The 24,701-nt window shown below is 40.1% G+C and overlaps 1 protein-coding gene across 1 annotated transcript in view; it reads left to right on the top strand.

Moving 5' to 3' along the window:
• Window positions 1-3,442: 3,442 nt before the first annotated feature.
• The window catches only part of LOC124272628 (solute carrier family 12 member 6-like), a 44,758-nt gene continuing 23,499 nt past the window's right edge, over window positions 3,443-24,701 (top strand). The window contains exons 1-3 of the mRNA XM_046707830.1: window positions 3,443-3,596; window positions 23,328-23,404; window positions 23,771-23,881. Of these exons, the coding sequence (XP_046563786.1) occupies window positions 3,443-3,596; window positions 23,328-23,404; window positions 23,771-23,881 (342 nt within the window). The remainder of the gene's footprint in view (window positions 3,597-23,327; window positions 23,405-23,770; window positions 23,882-24,701) is intronic.

The following is a 24,701-nucleotide window of genomic DNA, read 5'->3' as shown; positions in this document are numbered from 1 at the left end:
AAATTTCACCAAAAAGTATTTAAAAGCAATTTTCATCATTGATAGTGCATTGGTTGATGATAAATATACTACTCAAAACAAGTTAGGGAACACTGATATGTTTGCACTTAAAACCAAACAGGAACAGACGACCGAGACATGTGGTAAATTCATTATTTACTGAGTATACAGAATAGGAAATTGATGAACAATCCATCTCATTTCATGACGTGAACAAGTGGTGATGTCAATAATGTCACTGGGGTCACAACCGAAAATCAAGGCTCTTGAGAGACGAGTGTGACCACCTCTAGCAGCCACACATGCAATACAACGACGCCTCCTGGAGTTCACTGATGTCTGTAGTGTGTTCTTTGGGATAGCCTGCCACTCCAGACTCGGCCATTGAGGAAGCTGACGCAGATCTTGAGGCTGAGAGCAGTTCTCTCTAACACGTCCGCTTAACAGATCCCACACGTGTTCAATGGGTGCCATATCAGAGAACATATTTGTCCCAGAAAGTCAGTTACTATGCGTGCACGATGAGGTCTAGCATTGTCATCCTGGTAAACCGCCCGTGGGCCTATTCGATGAAGACCAGGAATCACCATTGGTCTCACAATCACATCCTGTAGCAAACAGCATTCAGATACCCGTTGATGATGTATAGATTGGTTCTGTTATGATGAAATGAGAAGTCGCAACCCCACCCCACCCACCACGACACTGCACCGCCAAAACGATTGTGATCACGGACGTTGACGTCAACAAAGCCTTCACCACGTCGTCTGTAAAAACACGCCCGTCATTATGCTGCAGTGAGAACTGCGATTTGTCAGAGAAAAGAACTGCTGACCACCGTTGTCTTGTCCTCTGTCGGTGATGCTGTGCCCATGCGTCTCTGGCTGCTCTGTGACACGGAAGAGGACGTGGTCTAACGACTTGACGTCGGGCCGGGGGTTTCTTTCCCTAAGACAGTTTCTAATGGTTTGGTCACTGACGTTTGTTCCTGTAGCAGTCCCCAGTTGCCATCGACGATGGTTTGCTGTGACGGTTCTCCTCCCCAATGCTTCAACAGCGAGGGACCGGTCTTCCATTCCTGTTGTCCCACGAGGTCTGCGTTTGTTGGAATCGCTGATGCAGTCTGCAGATGACGGATTGGCTAACATTTAACCTTCGAGCAGCTTCCCGCAGTGAAACGCCCTCATTTAGCCATCCAAAAGCTCTCGCTCGTTCTTCAATCGTCAGGTGTCGACCTTGCGGCATTTTGAACAAGTCGATGCAGTTTCACGGCGACCTGCTTTTGTAAAGCCACATTACGCACACAAATTGCTTGTGGCTCGTGCTTTATGAGGATAAGTGAACAAATGCACGTTCTCCATTTTTACGGCAGCTGCGAGAGAGATAGATCACGACGAAAAACTTCCATGAAAAAGAGTGAATGTCAGATTGCACTTTGAGGAGTCCATTATGATTCAAATGCTTTGTTCTGGTCATCAGGTGACCTGTGTAAGTTTAGTCTCCCATTTCAGTACGTTAGCCGGCGTCCAGAAGACAATTTTCCAAAAGGAATCAAACGAACGGTAATACAAAATACCAGTGTTCCCTAAATTGTTTTGACGAGCATATACAGGTTGTTTCAACTGCCAGTAACTCACTCACTTATTTGCTCGTACTGGTCAGTAACAAGCTGAACTGTGAATGGTTTCAACGATAATCGAACCCTTAAAAACTCCAGTCTTCGCAGACATTACCTTCAATGCTACATTGTCACTCCCGAGACTTAGACCTTCTTACGATCACCATTTGTACATCACCTACACAAACAAATACCCCATGACAGTCGTAAAATATCCTGAAGTATTAATGCTATGAAAAGCGTTTTCACTTCTACTGTGCCTTTTGCTGGTATGTTACTTCAAATGAAAGATCATGGTCATTAGTTGTTTGGTTTGTTGTTTAACGCCGCACTCAGCAATATTACAGCTCTATATGGCAGCGATCCGTATATAATCGAGCCTGGACCACACAATCCCGTGATCAGCATCATGAGCATCGATCTACGCGATTGGGATACGATAACATGTGTCAACCAAGTCAGCGAGTCTATCACCCGATCCCGTTAGTCGCCTCTTACGACAAGCATGGGTTGTTGAAGACCAATTTTAACCCGGATCTTTCTTTAGCACCAGACTGTTCAGCCTTGCTAGTTTTGGGAACACCATAAATAGTGCTTCACACATTGTACCCATGATGTGAGGAAACGAACCCAGGTCTTCGGTGTGATGACCGACCCGAGAACCAGCAGGTTCAGGTCATGTCTTTCAATTCATATATAACCTCCATACCAGGGAATGATCCATAGATCCCATTGGGTTTGAAGGCAGAAGCACCTGTGAAATATGGTATAAATCAGTAATGACACCAGGTGTCTGGAGAAGAGGTGAGCATGTACACCTTATTAGGCTGTTGTCGCAATGTTAATTGTGTATATCAGTCTAACCGTTAACAGAGGCGTAGGAACACGGGGTTCCTACGCCCCTGGGCCCTTATTCTCGAAACGTTCGTAGCCCTAAGAATTCTTAACTTTGATCGTGGCCATTGTGTTAAGAATGGGCTTACGAAGTTCGTAGGGCTACGAACGTTTCGAGAATAGCTAGCCTGGTTAATGACAACCATAACACACCAAGCGGGTGCTTTCAGTTTGAGACATTCCTACACGTGCGTCTAGTGAGTGAGTGGGTGATTTTTTACACCATGTTGAAGAGTATGGCAGTTGTATTTAGCCGTGTAAGTCTGATATGTGAGGAAGGACCAAACTGACACAAGTCTCAGTTTTTACCACTTTGGTGAAAATCCCGAGTATTGTCACGTGAAACCTCGACTAAAACGGCCCACTTTAGAATGCGTAGGTGATACCGATTTCCCCAACATATGTTTTATAGAACCATGACATAGGTCATTTGTACATCACACACCGATATCACGTGCCGTTTCACGGCGTACGTGAGATAAATCCATGATATCTCTAATGACGAACATATTTGAAATAATATAGCAGTATATCCATCAGAAATTATTTAGTGGTCTGTCACTCTACATCATGTTTCTAGTATCATCCCGACATCGGACGTGGTAAAAAAACGGGAATTCCTCCCCGCGTTCAGAACTTTCTGTCATACAGAACGTGTTTGAACCGTTGCTAGGACATGTACACTTTTGGGTCCAGTCCCAGAATCCTTTTCATCCCTGCTATTGGAGCTACCACCACACTAAAAAAAGACATATTTGTATCAAGCCTGGGAGATACAGTTTATGCTGAACCACACATGTATTTCCAGATCTAGCCATAATTCGTGTGTGACGGAACACGTGAGATATTTACTAACGTGTTGAAGTACATATTCATGTTTTACCCCATGGACGTAGTGCAGACAATCCTGTCACATCAGCCCTGGACACCATGCAGCATCCACGGTTCGTGGTGGATAAGGCTGTTGATGTCGGGGATGGGGACGTTAGCGTCATTGCCAGTCGTCAGGAGAACGGACAAATAGTTCCGGATAGTGATACAGTTGAAATTTCATTACATGACGATGTTCCTGTCCACGCCCCAGGTAAGATGGGAATCTACATTGCGGTAATCCACCCATCCATCCATCCATCCATCAGAGCATTTACCATGTCTGTGCGGTGGCAATAAAAGTACGATTTCGGACATCAGTGTTTAAATGTTCACGCGATTAGCGAGAAAACAGCTAATGCTTTCATGCGTCTGAAAACCCATAATGTGACAATAGATGCCTGTTTATTATTGCCATTGCAGCATCATAATTACGTTTCCCATGTTGTATTGAACCGCCCGTTACCTGTTCATGCATATTCTTGTTTACCTTTCTATTCTGACATTTATATTACAATTCAAATTTGAGAGAAACATAAAAGGTGAGCTACGTATCTTCGAGACTCAGTGTTTCGTTCGCGTATTAACTAATGCTCACAAACATTCTGCATAGCAAACAATTCTTGCGTTTGTAAGATATATTCTCCATGATTTCTATTCTAAGTAGGTTAGAACGTGGTCATTTTGTGCACTATATTCACTGTATTATAGTTGAATCCCTGAATACATGGCATGCACTCCATCTGTAGTAAACACAGATACGCCGACCGAAAACTTCACATTGTGTATCTAAAGTGTCAACTCACTAACTTGTTTATCAATCGTTTTTTAATTGTTCATGTGTATTTAAACGGAATTCACGCACAAACAATTATGCAATGGCCATTTAGTTTGTGTATATTACGCAAATACGCATCGTTTCTGGAGTTCCGAATGTCTACTTTAACAGAGACATCGTGATTTAGGGATTACAGATATTTGGAATTATGTAACAAATTTTCCAGAATCCTCGATCCCTTGCAGTCGTCTTTTGGGGTTAAACGTGATATAGTGAGTATCGTTTTCCGCCGCTTTTAGCAATTTTCCAGCAATATCATTGCTGCTTACACCAGAAATAGGCTTCACACAGTGTACCCAAATGGGGAATCGAACACGGGTCTTGGGCGTGAAGGCTTTAACCACGGGGCTACCGCTCAACTGGATTAACAGGGAATCCATAAGGAACACGTCTGTCCCTATAAACTGTTGTGCATATGAAAGGAAGTTTAATATATGCCTAATAACAATTTACTGGGCCCTCTGCTGTCCTAGGTATTCACGTATCAGTGTTTAACTTAATTCGATCATTATGTGCCACGAATATACCTTACCCTTGTATAATCAGACAAAACCTGGACTGGATAATCCCAGCGTCTGGGGGCTGTAGGTGACTTGTTGTTGTAGGTGGCAGGAAGTGTATTGTCACATGTGTTATCCTATCTGGGATTACATGACTACCTAAAGCATTAATGAGTTTAGTCAATAAATTTGAGTCATGTCAATTAACCAATTAAGGTATGTATACCACATGCCAGTGTAATTGGCATTATAACCAGGGGGAAATGACTTTTTGTTCCAAAAACCATTGGCATATGGCATTATATCCAGTTTGGCATTATAACCAGGGTATTATATAGGCAGGAAATCCGTTCTGGCAAAAACATGGCATTATATCGAGGGTGGCATTACAACCTGGGGCAGTGTAACCAGGGTGCACTGTATTGTACATCACTATCAAATAGTGATTATACCAATACAGAGAGAGTGATGTCCGGGGAGTGATGGTAATGAAAAGGTGAGTGTATTCTGCTCGGCCGGTGACACTTGCAAAGGCAAGTTAATTGTCTACCTGAAATAAACACGGGTAAAAATGGTACAAGTGAAAATAAGCGGTTCTATCGGGCACCTTTTTCGTCACTGATGGGGAATTAACCTCTTCTTGTTTATAATAAAACATTTTGAACGCTTTATTGATGTTTTGACTGTTGTAAGCTTGTTTGCGTAACGTTTGAGTATGATGTTCCATGAAATGAACATGCTTGATTTGAAATGTGGACACAAAAGGCTTGAGCTGGTGGAATCTTGTCCCGACAGTCCAACATACACATGAGAAAAATGAATATTGGAAATGTATATATTAGCAATTGCCCTTGGGTCTGATTTGCACATCTAATTTGAATAAAGCCCAATCATTTATTTGCCGTTATGCCCAATGATATGCAGTCTATTTAACATGCTTAAATTATGAGGATGATTTATAATTAAATGCATGTTGTCGTAAGCATGTCTAAATTCAGAACACGATTAAAATATAAACAATTGTTTAAACGTGTTTGAAATATAATTACAAATGTATCATACAATTTTAAACATGTTTATATTGTGGTGATATTGTGTCGTGTTTCGGCCGTGAGAGGATAGTTCCGTTTGTGTGCGTGAACCTTTAACCTGTTTGGACAGAATACATGCACCATAAACACGCACATTCTTAAACATGTTCAAATCTAAACATATTTCCACATGACAGTTTCTAAATTTTATATTTTCTTCGTCATTTCCATCATTACGTAAGCCACAGTGTCCGAAAATAAAGGCAAAGATAAATATATCTCCGAGCTGCAATATAGGGCTCCAATAACAAGTGCAGTTCTTGAAAGGCATTTAGAAGTTGGACGAACATGAATACATGGCACGCCGCTTTATGGAGAACAACTCCTGAAACCCGATGACGTCTCAGAGCTAATGTTTCCTCATTCATTCATCTCATGAGCAAGGCGCAAGAATTAGTTCTCAAACGTGGTATAAAGAATATGAAAATGTCGTTATACATAAACGTGTCATGTATTTATCAAGTCAGGGTTGCGAGATGCCATTTATCATCTAATGGAGGGTGTTATCGGTGCAATAAAGCCATCTGATAAACTTGGTATCCAAATCTGATAACTATGCAAAATTACGTCAATCCACGAACTACTTTCTCAAAACTCCATACATGCCATGAGAATCCTAAAACGTTAACACTTCATTGATGACGTCGTCGCGAGGACGATTACGGCCTAATCCGTCGAATTGTGAATAGTCAGCAGTGCCGATCCGTCGAATAATGCTTGAGTGGTTCTGTGCTAATCGGTCGAATTTCAGACCGTGTTAACACACTGGGAGAGTCTAAGTTCATTAACTAAGGGGTCGGAAGTAGCGTCATCCTCTAGGTCACAGTAGGACTCTGTGCTTTCAGATCCATCAGATGGTTGATAATCTTCATCAGATCCAGTATCACTTTCATCAAAGTGATCACCACCAAGTTCCCATTGCATAAGTTCAAATAAGTTTTGTTAATCCATTTAGAATGTGATCTAGGCACACAAGTCACAGAAGACCAGAAAAAAGGTTAAATGAATCTGATTGCCTTGAGCAATTCTAAATGCTGGTCAATGATTTGTCAGTGGTCTGCATGGACTCATGCAGGGTATGTGCAATAACACATCAACTATGGTCAATTGAAGATTACCTGACGTCATATTAAGATAGTTTACCACTGTGCGATTCTATCACAATATTTATAGCCGTTAAAACGTTCGCTCGGCACGCCGATGACCCGGGCTCGATTCTCCACATTGGTACAATGTGTGAAGCCCATTTCATTTGTCCCCGCTGTGATATTGCTGGAATATTGCTAAAAGCGGCGTAAAACTATACTCACTCACTCTTGAGTTATCATCCAGGGCCTCCTTTCACAAAGCACTAAGGTGATCGTAAGGCACTAAGGTAACCTTAGTGCAATGTTAAAGAATGGGAGTTAAGGTTAACCTTAGTTATGGTTGCTTCGTGAAAGGAGCCCCTGAAATACAAACGACATCAATGTCGGCGCGCAAGTGGCATGTGTGCGACCAGAATGTTGTCACGGTAGTACTGCCCAGTGACACGTCCGTGAATAACGTGTAAAGGTGTTCTGCCATGGCAGTCACAATGATCCCACCGGACACCAGTATTGAGCCACACCCAAAACGATTGTTCTATTTTGCTTTCCCGACATGAAAACGCGCATTCCGTCAACAAACACGTAAACCAAGATTTAAACTTTATTATATTTTCACAGTTAATGGAAAATGGCAAAATACCCAGTTGAGTTTGAGTGAGGTGGGTGCAATCTATTTGGTTATTCAAAGGAAAATTAGGATACCCAACGAAGATTGGTCCAACGTTGTCGCTCTGATCTTGACACCAACGACGTTTTCCGGTAATGTGACGGTCCGTCCATCGTGATAACACGTGGACGTCGGGCATGCAGGTTTCATCTGCGTAGCTCACTCACTCTACACACCTGTAGCTCTATAGTTCTGTAAAGTTCATCTCCAGTTTGACCACGGTTTCGTAACATGGTCGTTCTGATGAAACGGTCTTCAACGCCAGTTGTCGCCCTCGGTTCATCAGATCGACGTTTGTCATCAACGTTAATTGTCTGTCGATATCGTGATCTTATTCTGCTAATTACTGACCATGAAGCGTTAAGAGCTCGTGCCACAATGCTGTCTTGGAACAACTTTCAACATGCAAACTGCACGTAACCGTTCCTGACGTGGCAGGCGCCGCATGTGACTGACTGACTGAGTTTGGTTACTCAGTTACGCCGCTTTTAGCAATATTCCAGCAATATCACGGCGGGGGACACCAGAAATGGGCTTAACCCGGGTCTTCGGCGTGACGAGCCAACGCTTAAACCACTAGGCTACCCCACCGCCCCTACGCCGCATGTGAAAAACGTTTAATTGAGTTTAAAACAATATGAGAACAACTTCCTGTTTTATCGCTGAAATCTACAACAACACATTAACACGTTTCACTGTAAACTTCGAATTTTACCCCGACCATGTCCACGTGTACATCATGAAAAACGCTTGCACGAAATTGGCGTGTTTGAAAGAAATTCATAAGATGCTGTGAATGGAATAATCATTTTTCTAAATTCATATATAATCATACAACTTACTTCGAAATATTATCACCCGAAATTGTAACATCCACTACTATAATAGTAGGTTTGCATAATTAGAATCTGCAAACCAAACGTCGCATAGTTCCATTTCAGTTTATAACACAATTATTATTATCGATATCCCAGGGTAGGGATCCTTAGGTTGTTTTTTTAATGGGGGTGTATGTTGTTCACATTTCACTCTTGTAACAACAACTTTTGTGCCACGAAATTGTTTAAATAAAGTTGTTTTCCTTCTCTGAAAGTAACGAAGGGCGTGAATCTGTTGACGTAAAAATATCGATGAAAATGTTAAGCAATTCTTAATGCAGTTGCAGACTTTGGTTTGAGATAATCTCTGGAAATTGTAAAGAGAACAGACGAAGCAACTTCTGCAACTTCCATGCAAGAAAGATCAGTAGTCATTCACAAACTGTTATGACGTCTCTGCCCTAACACAGCAGACATCAAACACGTCAACATGTTCCCTAACCTTGCATGGATAGAAAGTATATTGAATATATGAGTCCCAAAAAATAGTAAAAGGCTCTTAAACGAGATGACGTACGACCCATGTCCTCGGTGGCAGGCATCTGATGAATGTCCCTTATCCGGCAGTAATTGGTTTAAAGATGTTGTTTCACCTAAATTGTTTTCTTTGTTTCCTCGTAGTCTTTCGAGCTATGGGATTGAAATGTGTAATGACACCTAACAATGCTAGGCTACTCATATATGGGTAGTAACTTCAATTTTTTTATTTGTGGTACATACACATAGGCGCCCGACTCTGATATATTTATAAGTATGACCTATATGTATAAGATCTTAAATCTTATACATATAGGTCATACTTATAAATATATCAGAGTAAATCTTATACATATAGGTCATACTTATAAATATATCAGAGTCGAGCGCCTTTGTACATACACTATTACGTTTATTCAAAAAGTTGGCGGCGTTTACCTTCTGAAATAGTACTCAAAGTATTGTTGCGCTAATAGGCTAATGTCCATCCTCAAATAAGATACTGAATAAAAACTCACCCCTTCACTCACATTTAACTTACGTCACAGTCTGGCCCCAACACTGGGGGAATACTTTCCAAACTTAATAAAATGCGGTATAATTGGGTTGTACATAACATGAGAGACATGTCTACCTAAGATGCTGCAATGTGAGGACTATTTTTAAAATCTGGAAACTATATAGACAAGGCCGTGTACAAGAACATTCTTGTCAATACTACTTGTCTACATTGTGACATCATTATCGTCTCTGTCGTAGATATCAAATTGTTATACTGGTAATAACGGTTGAAAAAACACACCAAAAGTTTGTATGTTAGCAAGTAAATCAATCACAATTAGGCCTACCTTGCATGTTTCGGTGAAGAATAAATTCACCTAACTGCACTCGGAGCAGACGACTTTTCCCGCCAACAGACACGGATTTATGTTAGTACCGCAGTAATTATTTAGCAAGATATAGTAATTAATTGTGATAAACAAAAAATTATATTCCCCATGTGATATGTACCATGACAAAATTGAGTCAAAACTGAAACTGATTTGCCAATTTTTTATTCTATGATTAAATTACTATATTTTAGGAGTAAAAATTCTACAGCAATGTTTACTAATAACATGATCATGGCCACGGTGTTTAGGCATCTACATTGCCTTTAATAAGCATCAGGGCGTATCAACATCAGATCTAGATATCATGCAGCTTGCTCGTCATAAGACGCCTTTCTTAGGTCCAGGTGCTTCAAACATTAGAATATATATATACACATTCATTACTACATTCGACAATAATTATATGTACTTTCAGATGTTTTGTTCTTCCTTACGGTGCCTGGAATTTCATTTGGAATCAACGGTGTCAGAATAACCTGGAAAATGTAAATAACACTGAACAATCTACTAGTAACCCAAATACAACACTAACATTGATATGTCCGTTAAAAATTAAAATATACTACATGCTTCCATTTGAAAAAAATGACAGGACCATTTCCTAGGAACGCGTGGAAAATGATAGACATTGCCATTTCAATGCCTGCTGGATCGCCATTTCTTGGAGCGCCTGGTCGTCGTTTTGTTTGTTTGCCTCATACTGGACACAATGACAAGTTAGATCATTTTCCCTTTGGCTCATATTCGCTACTTCAAACCACAACTGAGGCATGAAGTATTAGCACGATAAATGCCCCTTTAAAAAGAACTGTCACTACAAGGACAAGTAAATTTCCATAACCTACCAACAATACATAAAACACAGGTAATCTACAGAAATTGTAACAAACGTTGACGATGCATTATAATCCTTTGAAAATGAAGAGCAGCTTTGACCTTAACTTTAGTTCAACTACACTTTTCTTTCGACTCAATCTTTGAGACTATGAACTTCCCACAGTGCAGTACATTGTGTAAGCTTTAATGGTTTATGCATACATGATATATGCAATGTATTTGTTTCGCTAGAGAGGAGGTATTATCGATAAGGGTATTATTTCCTATTGAAAACTAAGATGTACTGATAATTTGCGAAATGTTCATTTCAGGTCACGGGCTGTTTCTTCCCCTGTTTTAAATAAGGAGAAGAGTTTTATGGGTGTTAACTTCTTTCTTGACATCCGTAAAACTCTCTTCCTTATTTGTTTCAATTCTAAATGCCATTCCAAGACCTGTTATAAACAGCAGGTACTTGTTTTTACAATATAAAACATATATAAAAACAACACGTTACTGAAACGAGCACGGCAAGCATGGCGTACCGGTATACACCAAGACCCCCGTACCACATAGATATGATTACAGTGTTATCGGAATATGGACAGGGGGTTGTTACAATGTTATTATCTCCTCAACAATAACGGCACGGGGGTTCAGTGTAGCTATTGTATATAAAGCAATATACCCGGGGGCATCTATTGTCTGTGGGTATATATCCACTGCAAGAACAATGGTTACTGTACAAGGGAGGTATTTGTTCCAGGCGGTTCATCGTTATACGTTGAAATATAGCTGAGCGATCAGCCAGTAAAGCATGCAAGATTACATAGGCCAATATACCATCTTGAGATTCAATGTTGTCAAATCTCTAGCCCTGAATATTATAAAGCCGATTGTTTTAATCTCCTTGAAGAAATGATTATTATAATACCACTGGCATGAATGTCTGCAACTTCTTGCCGGTTACTTCGGTATTGCTTTTCGGTACTGTGGGTAAGTGAACGGGCAAATGGCTTGTTAGTAACATGAATGATCAATAATAATAAAGCTGACACCGAAGGATGACAGGAGTAAAAATGAAGAGCTTATATGATATTTTTATATTTGTTATGGCGTTTGCATTTAAATTATGTTGAGTTTAAGTCCGAAAACTAATAAATAAAATATTGTTCCTGATATTTTACAGTACTTTGTGGAAAGTTTCTTGAAGCGATTAACACCTGATTCAATATGTTCAGTGTAAAACATTCATAGTTCTAGTTTTATGTTGTCAAGATTTTTTTCATAAAACTAACAACAAAATCTTTGTGGTTACAATAACGAAAAACAAAACCAGAACTTGTCACGGCCTAAATAGTCGTGCTGCTGATTGATTGGCAGTAGTACTAATGAAAATAAGAACCTTGTCAGCCTATCTGAAAATCTCAGTACTTCCATGGCATTGGGCTTTCAAACAATGCACCTGTTGAGTGGAGTAGATGCGTGTACGTAATGCAAGCAGATTCCATTCAACGTGACTGGGCACTCAAGTGTGATCCTTGGCAGATTATGTCAGTTAAAGAGTACCCTTAAAACAGTAATAAACGAGTACCCGTAAAACACTTATAAACAGTACCCGTATTATTGTGTATGTTGAATCTGAATATTTCGTCATTCTTTGAAAACACAGGGGAAAAATTAAGACAATATATTTTTTACTTCCGTTTGAAGTCTGTATGTTGTGATTTAAAACGTTAACCAAATAGTCACAAGACGTATATCTTCCGTGCATTTCTCTCTGTGTGGATTGCATTTGGCGGAGTATTATATTTAATGGTTATGAATTGGTCAATTAACTGTACTCAGTTGTCAACAAATCTGCAATCATCTACCCAGTTTACATACCCGACACAGGTAAGCTCGGACGGTGGGTACAGCATGCAATAGCGCGGATACAAATCTGTGAACACATAACTCCTAATATGGAATATCTTGTCTTCTGAAGAGAAGGCCTGCTGCACAGCAGTACCCGGATGTTGTGGCAATACATTCCAAGACATTAGTGAATAAACGCCAATATGGAAGTGGTTGTGCCTCTTGTTGATTCGGGTGAGTAACTGTTGGTTACGAAACATTACTTCGTGCGTGTAAAGGTCTTGTTTGTGATGTTGACGTTTATTTGTTGTATTTCGTTATTTGGTTTGCTACATATAACAAGGAGACTGACAACCGCATTTGTTTATGAATTAATGCAGATTTATATCAAATGGGTTTTAATTGACGAATCCAGTTTTAATTCCATACCTAGTTTTGTATGATCTTGATTTGTGTTTCTTTTTTGAGGTGTTATGTGTTTAGTTTCATGTAAGAAGGAATACACTGGCAACCGCAATGTTTTATGAATTTAACATTTATATAAAATAGGTTGAGGTTTTCATTGATGAATCAGATATTACTTTCCCATATAGTTTTGTATTGCTTTATATATATAGACGAGTATATAAAGTAATCTCTGCACGTGCACTCACCAAACGTAAATCAGAGAAAAAACATTTTCAACAAAATCAGTAGTCTGTCATACAGACCCTGAAGCAAATATATCAATACAAGTCTAAAGACGTGGCAAGTCTCGATTTCCACAGAAAATGAAGAAAGTTTCAGGGCTCCTTTTCATGATATATATTTTTTTTTTTATGAACTGATTTTCTGTAAAAATATGTTCGTTTCAGAGACTAGTTGTTAGTCCACAAAATAAGTTTATGCGCTACTCTGACGTAGGATTTTCAGGTCCAACGATCACCTGATTGTCTAGTTTGTTTACAGGCAGCCGTTGCGTAGCAGGAGTGCTGCATGCGGTGTGGTGTTAAACAGGGAACCGACAGGGCATGTTCTCATTTCGCCTACATCCCAATTCGCCTACGACCGCCTCCATGGTGTAGTGGTTAGAGCGTCCGCCCGGAGAGCGGAAGGTCGCGGGTTCGATCCCCGACCGCGTCATACCAAAAGACGTTAAAATATGATACTTGTTGGTCCCTGCCTGGCGCTCGGCATTTATGGGTACAACAAGGACTGGTCGGCTCGGAGTCAGTATAATGTGTCTGAGCGGGGTATTCATGCTTCACTGCGGCATGGTATTTCAGTGGGCTAGCACTATAAAACCAGCTTCAGCAGCCGCACATACACATACACACGCCTGCACGTCGTCATATGAGCGAAATATTCTCAAGCACGACGTTAAACCCAATTTCACCTCACCTCACCTCACCAATTCGCCTACAGTCTTAAAACCATTTCATGGTCTGTTGACAGTTGATTACGCCATGGTAAACTAGTGGCACCCCTATGATCTAAAAGTGGACTCTCCTAGTTAAAGTAGTTGAAGGACAAAAAGAATCTATTTCTGTTGTTTGCCAGTTATTTATTTATTCTGTTATTTGTCATTTCCCGATCACAATGATATTCACATCATATCACATTAGTATTAAGGAAGTTAACTTGTGCAAATGTCCACTTAGGAGATAAACTATTGTGTTGGAAAATTAGAGGTTTATAGCGAAATTATAATAGCTGTAAATTTGAATTAAAAACCCTACGTGTAGCGTGAGGTTTTAAATACCAAATTTAGAGCTATTATAATTTAATCTCCATTCTACCATAGCCGTGTTCTTAAGATTAAAAAAAATACATACTGTATTGGAAAATCAGAGGTATATAACGTGATCATATACCTCTGAATGACTTTGATTTACTGAAGGCATGGTAGAATCTCACTTGAACTTGGTAAGGTGACCAGCCGCGTCGAGGACCTAAAGGGGTGATCTTCAGAACAAATGTATGATTTTACCTACGAATACATAAAAATACCAAAATAGTTCAAGCGTTTTGCACATTTGTGATGTGTTTTCTTTGAATACAAATGTCAGTTGAAACATTTGGTAGATAAAATTTAAGGTGTAAAGATTTTAGTTCAATTTCTATTTCCATCAGTGAAAATGACGTTGCTACTTTCCGATATACACAGAGACAAAACAAAGAGAAAGCCTTAAACTGGTTGTAAACAGTCTTTATTCACATGTCCTATGCATTTAGATGAACAATTTCCAAACTGTTCGATGTTTTAATATACCAGCTATGATTTAATTTGACATAGATATACGTTTATGAAATACAAGGAATTGCGCGATATTTGTTTCATTTTTTTTATCGTCCACCAAAAATTTAGTTTTTGATGCATTTTCAAATGTATTTGTATTTGCCGAAAGTTCCACCCATTGTCTCCCAGATGAATAAGATAGATATGTAACAATGATTTGTTTGTAAAAAAGAACACTAAGTGGTGCTATTTCACTTACACCAAACAAAGGTACCAAAATGATTCTATTTTCGTAAAGCTTGAGGTTATAAAACATGAAATATAGTCTATAGTCATTAACATAATATTATTGTGCATGCAGAACAACAGTGAAGTTGGATGTTAGGCAACACACAATCCATCTAGTCACAGGATATACAAGGTGTGATGTTGGTATCTGTAGGTAATTTAGAAAATGAGCCTTCAACTTCACTGATCCACCTACTTGTCACTTTTAGAGATTAGTGATGGCAACTGATTTTCGTAAGAGACAAATATGTTGACTTTACATTGGTAAAAAGAATTACAAGGTGAAAGCAATTCTGTTTTGGACACCTTATACCTAGCTGTGTACACTTAGGGGATAACTGTACTGTGTTTGCCGAATTGGGGACGTATACCGGTGGTTATATAGCCGCAAATTTAGTTATATCGGCGACGCGTATTTGAAGACCAAACACCCTTCTATAACTACATGTATTCCATGCTATAGTGAGTGAGTGAGTTTAGTTTTACGCCGCACTATATGGCGGCGGTCTGTAAATACTCGAGTCTGGACCAGACAATCCATGGGCCAGTGATCAACAGCATGAGCATCGATCTGCACAATTGGGAACCGATGACATGTGCCAACCAAGCCAGTGAGTCTGACCACCTGATCCCGTTAGTCGCCTCTTACGACAAGCATGGGTTACTGAAGGTTCATTCTAACCCGGACCTTCACGGGTGTCCATGCTATAAATACTTGGCGTTTAAAGTCGCCTTCAGTCACAGAATATATACACAGGGGACCGCCTCCGTGGTGTAGTGGTTAGAGCGTCCGCCCGGAGAGCGGAAGGTCGCGGGTTCGATCCCAGACCGCTTCATACCAAAAGACGTTAAAATATGGTACTTGTTGGTCCCTGCCTGGCGCTCGGCAATAATGGGTACAACAAGGACTGGTCGGCTTGGAGTCCGTATAATGTGTCTGAGTGGGGTATTCATGCTTCACTGCGGCATGGTATCTCAGTGGGCTAGCACTATAAAACCAGCTTAAGTCTGGGCTAGTACAAACAGCCGCACATACACATACACACGCATGCACGTCGTCATATGAGCGAAATATTCTCAAGCACGACGTTAAACCCAATTTCACCTCACCTCACCTATATACACAGGGTCATTATCTAACCATGCCTTTATTTGTACACTGAAATGTGACACGTTATGGAAATTGGCAGTTGTGGGGACACTATACCTGAGTCGGTATGGGGTCCAATATCCCGGTACATCGGCATTGTTAACGTGGCTTTCTGCAGTGGTCCACGTCTTGCTTGGATGGATCTATAGTTGGGGGCAATGGTTGTAGTAAAGGACTTGTTAATGTCTTACATGGTCTGTCATCGGGGATTAACGTGATCAGTATGTCAGTATAGCTAGCTGCGTGTTCCTTTTGCATCGGAGACTATTTAAAATTTAAATTTGGTTGGTGAGTCCGTGTGTCTTGTGCTTGTATGCGTGCGTGCGTGCATGCGTGCATGCGTGCATGCGTTAGTTTGTGTGTGTGTATGAGTATGTGCATGCTACGTTTGTGTGCATGTGTGTGTGTGTGTGTGTGTGTGTGTGTGTGTGGTGTAACATGCAAGGGCCTCGCTGGAGACCCAGCAGGCTTAACGAACAAGTTGGTGGAGACTGAGTGAGTGAGTGAGTATGGTTTTAAGCCGTTTTTAGCAATATTCCAGCAATATCATGGCGGGGGACACCAGAAACGGGCTTCACACAATGTACCCATGTGGGGATTCGAACCCGGGTCTTCGGCGTGACGAGCCAACGTAAAGTGCAAGGAAAGCTCCTTTATCAGTCAGACTACTATCACTGTATTGAAACAAACAAGCATGGGTGTGGTATCCAAAACTGAGTGAGTGAGTGAGTATAGTTTTAAGCCGTTTTTAGCAATATTCCAGCAATATCATGGCGGGGGACACCAGAAATGGGCTTCACACATTGTACCCGGGTCTTCGGCGTGTCGAGCGAACACCTTCACCAATAGGCTACCCCCACCGCCCTATTGAAGTATGTGTGTGTGTGTGTGTGTGTGTGTGAGTTTGGTTTTACGCCGCCTTTAGCAATATTCCAGCAACATCATGGCGGGGGACACCAGAAATGCGTTTCACACATTGTACCCATGTGGGGATTCGAACCCGGGTCTTCGGCGTGACGAGCCAACGCTTTAACCATTATGATATTGCTAAAATCGGCCTAAAACCCAACTCACTCACTCGTTGAATTTTCTGGAATATATCCAATAAGAAATATCCAATATGAAATGACTGGTACCAATGAGAGAGACTTGGTCCTTTCTCTCGAGATCTTGCTCATGGCAAACTTGGATCATTGTGTGTCATCAGTTAAACTGACCTTGATGTGTGTCATTCTGACCCGACGGTGTGGATCGGTGTTCATGTTATCAACCACTGGTTTGCCTAGTCCAGGTCACCATGGTATAGATGTTGCCTACCCCAACACCATTGTTCTACTCACTCTATAGTTATCTAGTCATTATTCGGGTGATTATGAACAACCATTTACCAACATAAAAGTTTAGGCAAGTTTACCTCGCTCAAATTAATAATCCGCAAGCAGCTCTTTTAAATGTTTACATCAATATTCATCACATTTGCAAATAATTCTGATAGTATTCCAAATACGCCCTGGTACGCTCTATGTATAAATATTATATTATATGTAGGTGAACATAATATACTGCTTAGCATCAGTACGTGGTTAGAATACGGCTCATGCCCTGAGCTGGCAGTCCAGCTTGCACAAATTGTTCAAATCGTCCAAACGCCACATTTTGCCACTGATAACACACTTTGTATGACGCTATGTACTCTCACACATGGACCGCCTCCGTGGTGTAGTGGTTAGAGCGTCCGCCCGGAGAGCGGAAGGTCGCGGGTTCGATCCCCGACCGCGTCATGCCAAAAGACGTTAAAATATGGTACTTGTTGGTCCCTGCCTGGCGCTCGGCATAAATGGGTACAACAAAGACAGGTCGGCTCGGAGTCAGTATAATGTGTCTGAGTGGGGTATTCATGCTTCACTGCGGCATGGTATCTCAGTGAGCTAGCACTATAAAACCAGCTTAAGTCTGGGCTAGTACAAGCAGCCGCACCTACACATACACACGCATTGCATGCACGTCGTCATATGAGCGGAATATTCTCAAGCACGACGTTAAACCCAATTTCACCTCACCTCACTCTAACACATGATTGCTTTAACTACGACCCGTGAAGATCCGGGTTAGAATTGGTCATCAGCAACCCATGCTTGTCGTAAGAGGCAACAAACGAGATCGGGACGAGGTCAGGCTCGCTAGCTTGGTTGACACATGTCATCGTATGCCAATTGCGTAGATCGATGCTTATGCTGTTGATCACCGGGTTGCATGGTCCAGGCTCGAGTATTTACAGACCACCGCTATCTAGATCGAATATTGCTGCTTGCGGCGTTAAACAACAACCAACCAACCAACCAACCAGTCCTAGTAAGGATACATGGAAACCTTATAATGTTGGCTCTAACTACGCAGACACAGTGGCTGTAAATTTATCTCGTGTACATCTCACAAGCCACATATCCAGCAAAGTTATAAACGTTGGTGGCGGAGAGTAGGTGCATGGGTGCATGAGCCTGTACGGTGGCCTGACTGTGTCCAGTCCCACACTGAAATACGTGTAACATCGGTGTCTCCTTAGTCTTAAACTAAGACAGGTTATTAGGAAAATATAAGATCAATATATCCTCGATACATAAGATATTTCTGGTCAGTGGTGAACTCTTGAAAGTCCGCTCACTGGCTTGGTTGACACATGAAATCGGTTCCCCATTACGCAGATCGATGCTCATGCTGTTAATCACTGGATTGTCTGGTCCAGACTCGATTATTTACTGACCGCCGCCATATAGCTGGAATACTGCTGAGTGCGGCGTAAAACTAAACTCACTCTCTCACTGGTCAGTGGTGAAGTGCAACCTCATAGGTGGCAGCAGTTGAATTACTAAATCTTGCTACATCTGTTCCCTAAACTCAAATCACGCCTGTGCCCTTAGTGTTTATACCATTACCACATCGAGGTCATTGTGTTTGTTGTTGGTAGTGGCTTTTGTTTTGTACTTTGTTGTATGCGGCCACTATAACTTTGTGTTACCCGTGCATGTATTGTGCAATATTTGGCCATCAAGCTATGAGAAGTGTTGTAAGTTTATGGCCACAAACATTCACGTTAAGCATGATCCAAATTTGCTAGCGCAGTTTCTTAGAAGAACTATCATCTATGTTCGAAGTATCATTAACAGCGGACATTGCCAAGTACAGATCTGTAATCATTATAATCTAAGCAGGTCAGTCGATCCCTGGGAAATGAACCAATTTCAAAGTTTTTGTGTGTGTTTTTTTTATTTTAAAAAAGAAAGAAAAACACTTTCATATTAAACCTAAATGCCTTAATTAAATCTGAATCCCATCTTAGAGCGACAGAGATATTACAAAAGCATCAACTCTCAGAGCATTTGGGTTTCTGTCAAGACGTTGCGTAAACGTTTTCAGAGTCTAGACCAGGTCCGCTGGTTTTTGGCTCGAAAACGGAGGGTATCTCTCCCTGACCACAATCGAGCCCTGTTACGCTCGTGGGTTTCACAAAGAGAGTAAAAATCTAAAACTTCAATCACTTCGGGTTTTCCACTCATACCAAGGTCTTAAAACAGACGATGGAAGCAGTTTCAAATCCAAAACAAAACATATAAAATATTCCGAGACATATTATATGTTTTGCTAATCCCTGTGGCCGTATGCACATGTTGGGCGTAGCTAACGTCAGGCGTAACACACTACGTCGGGCTTAGCAGCGCCCTCCTCTTACACGTCATGCACAACGTCGGTTAAGCCTAGGCGTTACTACGCCCGGCTTAACGGATTTACGTCAAGGCGCGGTGTGCTATTTTTAGATTTTCGAACGTTTTTAAACCCCCGGTAAAAGGCGCGAAACAACTTCGCAGTACATCCCTTTGCAGCCGTAATCATGGAAAGCCAAAGGAAACCGAGAAAACCCAACTTTACCGATGGATCCTGATGGAGAAATAACATGGACTTTCAAAATGGGCTTCACCATAAATGTCGCCATATTTGACACATTACGAAATCACGATTCACAGCGTTATTTGGTGTATGTTTTCAAATGTTCAAATCGGATAATTACTACTCAGATGTATTGAATTTCAAAAATAGCATATTAATGATCACTGATATCAGGTTTTGATGAAATCACTAATGATAATTCTGAAAATACACTTGTAAACACGAACGCGGAAGTGCGCTTTCCGTCATATTGGCTAGTGTTTACAAAATCAAGTTTCGCGGAGGACGGTAATGAGACGCCAATTACATCACGTGTATATCACATTTAACTGCGACAAATGCATCACTGAATTCCCCATACATTTTAGAATCAAATTACTAATGGTCTTTGTCACCAATATCAACTGTCTGGATAAAATGAAACGAAAGATATTGAGTGTCAAAAGTCCAAACGAACGCTGTGCTCGAAAGGCTGCGCTTGTAAAGAAAGACAAATTCCGATTTTATCAGTTGACGTCATAGAAGAAAATCCATTTTTGACACTTATTGCGAGTCATTTTTAATGTTGAGCGTCTAACGTTATGCATTAGCACATAAACCCAATTCATATACACTTATGTCGTTCAGATATCAGGCTGTATTTTCTTCGCTCACACTTTCTGTAAAGATGCCAAATTAAAAAAATCATAGCAGAGTGCTTTTATCGGTGCACGACAAAAAGCGGAGAAATTGACAGTTTCTTAACGCGTAACAAAATTTTAGACAACATTTAGCAGTGTCTATTTCTCAAACCGCCGAGGTAGTCGCACTTATATTTATGCCAACGGATATGAAATTAAATATTCTACATTTCTGTGTAATTTTATAGCCGTACGCAGATCCAGGACCACGCGAGCGCAATTCTCGCGCAACGTTCACTTTTAAAAACTTTTGAAAATGTGCGCCTGATAAAAAACTCGGCATCCAGTGCCGCCATTACAAGGCTACGCCTGGCTTACGCCTGCTGGGTAGGTGGCGTAAATATAGAGCGCTACGACTGGCGTAACTTTAACTACGTCTACTATGTGCATACCGGTTAACATTACGTCCGGGCGCACATTTTACTTACGCCCGGACTAGAATTTACGCCCGACGTGTGCATACGGCCACTGGTGTGTTCCAAATGCATAAAAACATGGAACTCTGGAATGATATAACTTTTTGGATTAAACAACAATTTCTTTTTTTCCATTTATTTGTGTTGCATTTTGTTTGTTTACTTGGATATGCAATATATGTCTACGGTTATTTGAGACACAATTTAACATAATAAAATGGAGAATGCTTCAGTTATCTAACCTAAATCCGGATCCAAGATCGTGATAAAAAGAGAGTAAGCTTTTCATATCCGATTCAGAGATTCGAGTGGTGTATTAATGGTATAAAAATAAACCCGTGACACATACACTACAATTTGGTCTGAGCAAAATTAAACATATACTTGAAGGTTTTAACAACTATGGTTAACGCGGTATATGTACTTGACGTTCGGTTTGACCTCTGCAATCTTGGCATCCTACGTAGAGATGGGTCTGCTGTTTCTGTTTTCTGCAGAAATCCTTTGTTCCCATGTCAGAATGGAATCCCACGTGTATTTATACCGGCACCTGTTCAAGGCGGGAGTGTGAACGCGTATTACTTCAATAAACCTATTCAGTTGGGTTGACATATAATTCAGGAACTGACAGTGAGATACGAAAATAAACATCGACCTGATATGTTCCTAACCTCTACCATAGTTCCATAGCTGTAAGTGCCTACGACTCCAGAGACGAAGCATAGATCTATATCAACTTTCATGTACTGAACCCATTCAAATCCTATTGACGTTTGAAACTTCTTCCAAAAGCAAAAGGTGAGGTAACCTTTGGACGTTTGTAAGCATTCAGAATGAAGACGCAGATTTTTCAAAAGTTAAGTTTTTAACAGCCAACAAAAGCAAATAAATAAGAAATGATTCTACAAGACTTTTTATCAAATAGGCCGATAATTATGACTTTGACTAAACGGGCTATTTTTTCTCTGCGATGCAAAACCACATTGTCCGAGAAGTTCCGATTGCGTTTCCTTTCGATAACGTTCGCCAACTTGGCTTAGCATTCCGAGAACATTCGGAACAAACCACAGACATCAAATGTTGTTACATCCTACGTCTATTGTTTTCATGTCCCTTTGATGGAGTATCATTCGTAATTCTTCGGACTGGGAACTTGCCGCATTTTTATTCATTTTTAAAGTCAAATGTGTTAGAGTGAGTGTTCCACTGACTCCACATATGTAAACACTTTGTTGTGCAAGGCATCGCAACGCAAAGCAGAAGCAGACGTGATTATTGTTCCTTCATCCATCCTGCTGTGTTTAGTGACTCTGTGGTGTTCGGAAGCGATGGATTAACAAATACTGTATGTGAAGGTTCTCGTTTGAACCGTGGAAATATACGAGGTTACCGGAAGTTTTACTGATACAGTTTACGTTCATATCAAATGAGAAGGTATGCCAGGGACGCGGTTCAAAGTTACCAAGTCAGACTATGGTGTTACAAGTGAGGACGCAGCAAAAGATAACAGACCAAAACACACCGATATAGACACTATAGAAATTAACGTGGATGATGTGGATTCATGCATCAATACAGGTAGGGTAGTAGTGTTAATAGCTGACGTACTATCAACTTATATATCATAATGAGATCGACAAGCGCAACGTACTTGTGTAATGTCTAATTATATAGGATACACAGGATAGATTCAATCCGGACTTACTGAATGGTTGTGCACAACTTGCAAAGTTCTTTTTTTAATGCAGTGTTCTTCCGGAGTGTTTTCCGAATAGAGTAACGGACATTTTGTTGCTACATTAACCTGTTTTGTTATTTGTGTCAAAGAAATATTCTTGCTGAAACGTAGACTTTGCCAATAAAGAATCTGAGCAGAACTCATTTTGAGCTCTCTGTTTCATGTAAAAGGTTGTCTGTCAAAACGCATGAACAGAACATTAAATATTTCATACTTCTTTTGCCCATATGTGTTATTATCTGGCCATGGGCTTGTGAAAAACAACCACATCGCCAAGTAAATAATAACATTTCATCAAATACTTTAGAAATACATGATCTTTTGCATGTCATCAGTTGCATTATGAAGCTCACAAGAGCATTTAACTAATACATAAGAGCTTGTATTTGATGTGACTTGTATCTGTAGCTTCAGATGGAACTAACAAGACACCCGAAAATGGTGTACAGGAGAATGGGGAACCAGGTCAGATGGCCCTATATGAAGTAAGTATGATTATCAATATCCAAATACTTGCTATTTCATATAAGCAAGAGTTAGATCTGTGTTAGTTTTGCCAAAATTTGTCAGTGGTCCAGAGTATAAGCACATAAAAAATCTAGTGGTCTACTAGATCTATACTAGATGCTGTGGTCCAGGCCAAAGAGAATCTTAAAGGTACTTTACTTCATTTATGATTGTGCAATTGGAACGAAAACAATTTTTCTTCAAGTTATATTACACATTTATGGTAGGTTGTACATCAATTCAATTCAAATGTAAAAACTACTGAATAATAATTAATAGCCTGTGGTGCAAAGTGAATAATTTTCACAGGAGACAGATTCTAACATTTCACTAATTTGTGTCAGGACAACATCAAGCAGAAAGGTCGCTTGTCTCATCTCTTGAGTGGAATTGCCCACTATCAGGCTGGTATAGCACCTGTACCGGATGAAGAAATTGGCTCCAAACAAACAAAGGTCAGTATGTCTTTGAAGAATTGTTTCCTTTTTCTGAATTTAGTATGACTGAGTAATTTATGTTATATTTCATAAGTTATTTGATGAACCAGTTGTTGAGTTGTCTGTTGTGATTGCAGTGACATCATCTTACATTTATAGCAGTCTATAACATGAGGACTGGAGTATTTTCTTAACCAGTCAATTAAGTGTCAGGTGCAGGATTGCAATGAATCCTCTATGAAGCAAATATGATACACATCATGCATATTGGGTTACAAATAGAGTAACAAAGTCAGTAGCTGAAGTGTTATTCATTATATGCAGTGAAACAATAACAAAATAAATTCTTTGACATGTTTTGACCAAGCTCACAGTGTTAATTTATCCCCAAAATGACCAATGACCATGTTGCTGCCAAATTGAATATCGTTATATAAGAATGTTAATTATTTTAGAATTATACTGTCTGGCTTTTATATATTCCATTTTGCATATTTCATTTACGAGTCATTTTCATAAATAACACCCATTTTCAAGTAATAACACTCCTTTTTATCAAATACATGAATATTCAATTATAGTGATCATGGAAAACGAATTGAATTCATGGGAAATTTAGGAATCGTAACAGCCCTAGTATTTAGTATGTAATTTGGTTCTGTTACCATCAAGAACAAATCTTTATTATTTTTGATGGACAGTATAAGTGATAGTATGTGTACATCAAATTGTTCTTCCTTGTTCATTTTTTTTATTCTACAAACTTGACATACATGATGGTATGATTCTCATGGATCTAATGGATGTCAATTAGGATGTCATAATAAAGAGGCTTTTG

Source organism: Haliotis rubra, unplaced genomic scaffold (genome assembly GCF_003918875.1).
Source record: "Haliotis rubra isolate DU_JTF1 unplaced genomic scaffold, ASM391887v1 Scf103, whole genome shotgun sequence".
Classification (NCBI taxonomy): Eukaryota; Metazoa; Mollusca; class Gastropoda; order Lepetellida; family Haliotidae; genus Haliotis; species Haliotis rubra.
This window is presented reverse-complemented; position numbering and strand designations above follow the sequence as displayed.